The following is an 8,480-nucleotide window of genomic DNA, read 5'->3' as shown; positions in this document are numbered from 1 at the left end:
CACCCATGTCAATTTTTTGTAAAAAAAATCATGTCCGCCATCTTGGATTTCAGAATAAATGTCATCATCAAATTCAGCACCCTCTAAAACCCTGAAAACGACACCCATGTCAATTTTTTGTAAAAAAAAATCATGTCCGCCATCTTGGATTTCAGAATAAATGTCATCATCAAATTCAGCACCCTCTAAAACCCTGAAAACGACACCCATGTCAATTTTTTGTAAAAAAATTCATGTCCGCCATCTTGTATTTATAAATAAATAACATCCCGGAAAAGTGCACAATCAGTTAATACTTGATACACGCGCAATAATATGTATTTATGTAGGTGTGACACAAGGTGCCAACAAGTTCAAATTAATTCCCGTTGTGTAACAGTGTTACTCAACGGGAATGTTTTGAAATTTTAGGCACCTTGTGTCACAGTGTTACACACGGGGGTGTGACTCAACGGGAATAACCCCCTTAATTTATGTTAGTGTATACCATTAAGGAACCTCGTCATCAGTATGAAACTGTCCAGCAATTTCCATTGCAGTCCTCTTGGAAAATGCTTCCGTGCGACCAGAAAAGTCCCAATAGCTATCTTCTGCAATCAAGTCATTTCTTCAGATATAAGTAGCCGATTCCGAGCAACCCGGAGAAAATATTATACTAACCACACCCCCAGAGCGCAATATACCAATATAACGCACCTACAGGTCAGAAAATCAAAAAAATGTATCAATAAGCGAAAACCTATTGCTCGATGTCCGAAATGGAAAAGGGAGGCGTCGCATCGCCGGGTCAGACGCCCCCGGGCAGATATAAAAATCATTCATATGGACAAAATAAAATTGCATCCCAAATAACCCGGTGCTCATCGGCCGAAAATCTATTAGCAATAAATATGAAGTTTTCCGATTTAACAGGATTTAAAATGGCTTGGTTACGCTTTCACTAATAAAATCGGGAAGTTCCTATGACTTTTCTGGTTTATGGGATTGTAGTTTGGTCGAGTCGTTTTATTATTCATGTTCACCACGTTATTTTATATTGTGTGTCCCCGGTTTATCTAGATAGGTAGCTATTGAGAATGATTTATGTTACACTGTAGACGAACTGGTCCATGCGGACGGGGCCGGTCGCGGCACTGTCAATAGTTTTATGCCCGGACTCGGCATGATCTAGCCGAATCAATTCGGACGATACCTACCATACCAGCTATTAGCTACTTGATCCCGAGGTCCCGTGCACACTGCACAGTCTAAAATACATACACCCTAAAAAAGAGCTATTTCACATAGTACCTAGTTCACTAATTAGGCAGGCTACTGAATGTGTGAGGTCTTTTTTAAGTTAGGAGACCTTGATTTTTAATGTATATGAGATATGGAAATTATCATTCTGTTAGCACGCCTCTATCATGACTGTAGTATGAGTAGACTTTATATTATTATTATGATGATATGGTACGTGAATAAAGCAGTAGGTCCTCCTCCCTAATTTGCAAGGGTCGATACACACTGACACGGGCAAGCACATATAAACTATTCGGCAGCATGTACACGTCCTTAAAATTTCGTCTCTCTGTCAGTATGAATTGACCTTGATATTGTGTATCAAGATCAACTATAGTATGCAACATGTTCAGATGGCAAATCTGAACCTGTCGCGGACTATATGTACCTAAATGCATTTCGGTCCTTCTCTCAAGAATATCGTGGCGATCGGTTCAATCGCATTGAAGAGTTTCATTTCGGATTAGGTTAAGGTTTAGGTGAAGTTTTGAAATTCAAACACAAAGTGATAATTTTCCTTTTTAATCTTGATATTTTCCTCTACGATACAAGGCACACACACAATTTTAAAGTAAATTAATAATAATAATTATAATAAAAATAATAAATAGTAACTCGCTTTATGAACTGCAATAACCAAGATATTAAAGTGTACACTGATAAGCCTCGACATATAATTGACAAAGGAAAACCTACGCTAGTATTGTTACTGTCTGCCTGAACTTTGAACAGTTAAACTTTCTCACATTTATAATCAAAATGAAAGAACTGATATTAAAATTCCACATTCACGCGCTGTATACAACCACACATCATTCAACTAAACATTTATAGTAACAGCTAAGTTTTATTTTTTACGTCGTATTACCCATTACAGATAATAATTATGTAAGAAATTATCGTCTCAGTATCGGCGCTTGACTATTGTTTTACACTCATTTCATTCATATCCAAACTTGGTTTTTATCGGATGTCGATCAAGAATTTAGTTTTTGTAACAGCCAAGCACCAACGCAACGCTCGATACAATGTCTAAATCTTATATTTATACTATTTTAGACGTTTAAAGTCATTTCGTAAACTAAGCATCGATATAAATAACACTATTTTATACTTTATCTATATAGTTTAAATCTACCGCACTTAATAAAAATAACTACCCACGTACACCGACTGGATCATGGATATGAGATAATATGGTACAACGCCTTAAATACAAAGAAACCGCTTACATTTTATTGAACGCCAAAATCTATCTTTGTGGGTAATCAGTCAATAACATTTTTGTAAAATTAACCATCAAAACAGCTAACTTAATATAGCTATCGTACATTTCTATCCTTTTAACGATTAATCTAGTTATCAGTTATATCTAATCATTGCACTAAAATTGAATAATTTATGATATTGAAGATCACATTAGGTATGTTGAACGAAAAATTATACACCTTGTTCTATTTCGCCTTTTAAAAGCTATAGTTTGTGTAAGAAGTCAATTAAATATTGTTTTCCAAATGTTTTCATTTTTGGCAATTTAACAGCTTTCAATACTGCAGCTTAAACTTATTTCGTAAATCAATGGACTAGTAAGTAGAAAAGTGAATCTTTGTTAACAAACGCTCGAGAAGCAATTAAAAAGCAGTCTTAGGTCAATTCCAACCGTTTTGTGTTCAACTAGGGTTTTTTTATCATCATGAATTGTTGATAAAAAACAATAATTAAGCTAAGGCTCATTGCTTATTTAAATATATATATAATTAACTTGTAAATCATACTTATGTTTAAATATGGCATTTAACAATAAGTTTAAAGGTACATTTCGTAAAAGATTAAATGTTGACGAATAAATTATATGTGTCATCGTCGATAAACCGCTGAGACTTAAATCTAAAAATATTAAGAAATATTTACAAATTTCACTATGGAAGAAGAGTTTTTGCGACCTCGCCATGCGCCACAAAATCTATGTGCTTATTTCGAATTTAATAACAGTATTTACAATTAATCTCAAAGTAGTAATACTTTATCGAGATCCCGATACATTGAAAATTTAACGCTAAATAATAATATTAGTTAAATAATTTTAAATTTACAAACGAGCGTATCGTTTCGGAATAAGACGTGAGAGTGAACCTTTCACAGGAGTCCGATTGATAGGACGTCTTTCTGTAGATAAGTAAATCTTCGAATCGAGCGTCCTACTTTTCCCTGAATTCAGGTTTAACGCTTATGATAGGTTTTCTCGTGTCGTCGCTTTCTTTTTCGTATTGTTGGTTGTCGGGGATATCCGTGGCCCCGGTGCTTGCCAGCTAAGTGGCCGAGCTGAACAGCACCGAGTTCTTATAGTAGCTGGCGCGGTCTGACAGAGGGCTCTTCACATCACGCTCCATGGCTTGTTGGCGGGATTTGCGCTCCATCTCCAACTCTTGCGCCAAGGATTCTGTCGACAAAACAAATAGGTAATATTAAAAAACGATTTTTGTATCACGTTATGATTGGTGAATCATTTTGGTAATTTTTGTAATAGCCGACTAAAGTTAACGAAAAAGTCGTAACCAACATGATACCAGATAAAAGATGATTACAAAGATTCAATCGCGATTCTTAAACAGGTTAGTTTTCCCCATCTTGAGTTAGATAACAAAAAATTTAAGTACCCACTTTAGTAATTTCAAACTCTGTTTCGTAGCAAACATCTCAAGTCAAGGATGATATGAAGATTTAAGCAACTATTTGACTCAACAATTCGGTACCCATTAGCAAACTCACATACAACAAAACCTGTGCAACCCGGAAAATGACATTAGGGCGGTGGAAGGCTGACATCAAACGGACTCGACATCCGTATGGCGCTTTCCTAATTTAATATTCAATATTGCCTTCAGTAAAAACGTCGCACATCGTGGGCGGTAATTAAATTGTGAATTAAGCTTTGACTTTCATATCTTGAATTGCCAGATAATTTAACATCAGTTAATTAATAAGAAGAAAATAATATATACTTAGGAATTAATTTTCACCTTGATCAAAGAGCTTATAGCTACAAAATTAAAATTAGGTAGTTACAGGCAACCCTGGTAACGGATCGCCATTTTTGGAAGCACGCTTGTGGGTGCGTAATGTCTACAGTAGTCTGTGTCGTTACTTTAAAAATACAATAAGTATGAGCTTCTCCTATCTGGAGAATCATAGCATAGCACTACAATAAATTATAAAAACTATGAGAAATCATAAATCAGCAAAGCTTTCAGCTTATTCATGTTTATGGAGATTATACACTTTATATTAATGACTTATTTATTATTAGCTGCAAGGTATGTAGGATAGCATTCTTTTCAAAAGAGACCCAAAAGTGCAATATTGTAAGCAGTTTTACATTTTCAGACGAGATGAAAATAAGAATCAACTGTGCGAAAACGACTCAAGAATATCTTAAGCGAAATAAATCTTAAGGATTGAACATCTTCTAATAAGATTTTTGGGAAAATTGACAAAGTTCGTGAGGAGTAGGTGAGGTAAGGCAATTGTCTCCAAAAACGTCTACGTTTTACGAAATATGCTTATTCAATTTCATGCAACGCTTGCCGCCTCCTGCAATTTACGAGATATAAAAGATATAAACGGAATCACGTTTTTTGCTTACTCCCAAGGAACATTTTCTCAACGGGAATTCAATTTTTGTACGAGATATTCGTTTATGATTTGTGATTTAATAAAAAAAACTTACATTACCCGCTTTCTGCATGAAAACAATAATAAGATGTTCTTTACTAATTACTTGCTTTATGCGGTTTAAATAATAAATCTATATGTAATCTGCCGGGAAGTTATTTATTGAAAATTGTACAGTCTTTTTTGACACTGTTGCGTTGTAACGTATCAATAGATTACAGATAGATTGATTTATTAATTTCTGCTGTAAGACTATAGAGTTACTTACAGCATGTTACAGCAATATAATAGATTAAATATTATTTTGTCCGAGACACTCAATCGCGACCTGTCGCTGGGACATTTTTGCTGATCAATATAAAAAAGCACAAACATGGATCTCAATGAACACAAATCCCTTTACGGGAACAAACAAACGGAAGATCAAATGGCATCATTTTTGTTTCATTTGTCATTTAAAAAAAACTCAATTATAATCCGATTTGTCTCAGCGGAGTCAGCTCCAGGGCATCACACTCACAAGTGTCGCTCATCGAGGGTTGTCCCGAAACAGAAACCTATTATCCCGGGCGAGATTATACGCCTAGGGCGTCACAATTAAATATTATACACTTAAAAGCTTCGGCCTTTGCCGTTTCACTTCGCTGCCACCCCTAAATGTCCCATTAGGTCTGTTTGAATACGTAATATTTTTGCATTTGCCGCTCCTAAAACAGAATTGCCGGTTCCTTTGAGAGCTGTAATCTATTTGTTCTTTGAAATAACTGTTACGCTTGAGCGCCTTAGTTAAATAAAAAGTTAGCCTTTAATGTAAGAGTCCATTTCTTCAAGCAGTTCTTCGACGTAACTTGCGCTAAATTGTTATTATCATACATATTTTCATATCATTGTTTAGCATCTACCGATCAATTATTATTTTTAAAGGAAGCAGAATTCATAAGGTTTTCGAGGGAAGTCAATCAATCGTTCTATTTCACAATTAAATAGAAAATGGACTCAAAAGTACACTTTCCCCATTCACTGGCTATAAAAAACTAATTGTTACTAAGGTCCAGAAAAAAAATCACCGAGAACTGTTACAGATTGATCTACCTTTTATTTTCCACTTTTAACAATGTCATTGATCTGAGATTTACGTTTTTGTTTAAAAAGTGATAACTTTTTTCGGAACCTAATACTTCAGAAAAAAACGTAATCAAAGGCGATATTTTATCCTGTACAATTTCGAAGTAATCGACGCTTCTTTTTGATGAGACCGTAAAATTAAAATAATTAATCCCTTCCGAAAAAAGTACACCTACTCGATTCTTTGCAAAATTTGAGAAGGTTATGGACAAAGGGTTGAGGTTTACTGATATATACTTACAGAGAATTTTGTAGGTTATACCTCCTGTTGTACCGATGACTGTTGAGTGTAGGAGTGGTAGGACTGTTGGGCAATGGTGGCACTTTCAATTGTATTATGACAGGTTCGGAATGGACGCTAGGTACTGCTGCTGTAGCGTGTCCAATCACACTGATTGAATTGATTTCCCATTAAAACTACTCTCTATTTTTTATATAAATTCAATTTCTTCGTGACATAATTAAGTACGTTTCCAATGCAGCTTGTAGAAAAAGGATAAACAAACGTTTGTGTGGCTCCAGTTTAAGACTAGTTTACCTTGAAGCTTTTGAAATGATTTAACTCTCTAGAATTGCCCTTAGATGGGCTAGATTTAAAACGGAACTCATCGTTCCATCAAGCCGTAAATAAACAAAATAAAAACACCACTGCACACAATTTTGCACATCTAATAATGACACCATATTGGATTTTTTTTCAAAAATTTATTGTCAGTATCAATTGGCCTGATGTAAGGATTCTAACGATACTCCATACAGCCAAATCTTTTCAGACATTTAGAAGTTATGGGGGTATGGCAATAAGAGCCTCACAAACATACATTTACATGGACTCTGAAAATATTAGACTCCTTTTTTGAATAGCCGTTTAAAAATAGAGCAGCATCGTTAGACATGGCCTAAGATCAGTGCTGTTTTCGTCAAAACATAAAAGTTTGGGGTGTGAAGGGAAAATTGTGTGATTTGGCTAAAGTTAAATAGGTAGATACCTAATTATACAGCGAGTCCTATCTATTTATACGCTTGTATTACGACGAGAGCGAACAAAAAGTTAATATCGTCAAAGGTTTCGAGCGCACCTGTGTTGTACAATTTTATTTCCATTCATTTTACAAGCGTACCTAAAAAGTAGCCGGAGAAGTTTCCTCTTTATTAATTTTTCAACTTTATATTACTTAGCATCACTTGGTTCATCTTGTTTTCTATATTTATAAAAATACAGTTTATTGTTTTCTTATTTATGTGCGAAAAGACAAAAAACATCTAAGTTGGAAATTCGAAGAGACGTAAAACGGAAAAATTGCATAATAAAAGCTGTTGCCCGCCACTTTGTTCGCGTAGATATCCACCCGTTTAACTGATCGATATAGGTTACTTTTTGTCCCGGAAAATCAAGGAGGGATTTTTGAAAAATCTAATTCAACGTGGACGAAGTCATGGTCATCATCTATTTGTTACAGAGATAGCTTGCTTGCTCCCCATAATACGATATGGGTTACATTTCATCCCGGAAAATTAAAGAGTTCCATTAAGATTTTAAAAAATCTAAATCCTTGCGGAAGAAGTCGCGATTATCATCTAGTTTTTTACAAATAAATGCATGTGTCTATATTAGGCATGTAACTTTGAACTACTAATATTACTTGAACGATAGTTTACAACAGCAAAACACTCGTCAGTCACACAACATTCGCTCAAACATTTCCTGCTTAACCGACAAGTGCCCGGACTTTGCTTTCGAGTAGAAATTGCAACTAATTTAAGTGTTGCCTTTTACCCTTTCCAAGTGTCTAACGCACGCGAACACGCGAATGCGAAGCTAATGAAATATTAGGTACGCTTAAAATTTTATTGTCTTACCAGCAGAGGCCCTAGTGCAACTTTTCAGATAATTTAATACGTGAATTGTGCGAATGTGCATTGCCATAAAACTGTTAACATAGATAAATAAATAAATAAATAAAATAAAAATCTTTTTTATTCGAATAAACTTTTACAAGTACTTTCGAATAGTCGGATGCATCTACCACTGGTTCGGAATGCCTACCGGATACTAGATGATGCTCACTATACTTCATCGGCGTGGATATAGGTTTTTTAATAATCCCGCAGGAACCCTTTGATTTTCCGGGATTAGTAAAGCCTATGTGTTTATTCAAGGTGTTATCATCATCATCATCATGGTCAACCAAACGCCGCCTCACTACAGAGCACGGGTCTCTCAATAGTATACGAGTATTTAAATTAAATTAAATTATTTATTCAACCAATTAAATTATTTGGTAACGAACCTATCATTTCCCCTTTCCCAGATTTCAGAGCATAATGATTATACTAAAATTATTTTATTTATAACGCCCTAAAATAATCGTTACTTTTTACAATAGTAGGTAATTCATTTA

The 8,480-nt window shown here is 34.9% G+C and overlaps 1 protein-coding gene across 9 annotated transcripts in view; it reads right to left on the bottom strand.

The window, feature by feature from the left end:
- Positions 1-1,787: 1,787 nt before the first annotated feature.
- The window catches only part of dac (dachshund family transcription factor), a 203,302-nt gene continuing 196,609 nt past the window's right edge, over positions 1,788-8,480 (bottom strand). For all 9 annotated transcript variants that reach the window (XM_069500182.1, XM_069500184.1, XM_069500183.1 and 6 more), the window contains one exon: positions 1,788-3,721. In XM_069500182.1, coding sequence (XP_069356283.1) covers positions 3,591-3,721 — 131 coding nt within the window. In that variant the 3' untranslated portion in view covers positions 1,788-3,590. The remainder of the gene's footprint in view (positions 3,722-8,480) is intronic.

This window comes from Maniola hyperantus, chromosome 8, assembly GCF_902806685.2.
Source record: "Maniola hyperantus chromosome 8, iAphHyp1.2, whole genome shotgun sequence".
Classification (NCBI taxonomy): domain Eukaryota; kingdom Metazoa; phylum Arthropoda; class Insecta; order Lepidoptera; family Nymphalidae; genus Maniola; species Maniola hyperantus.
Note: the sequence above shows the minus strand (reverse complement) of the source record. Positions and strands in the feature narration are given on the sequence as shown.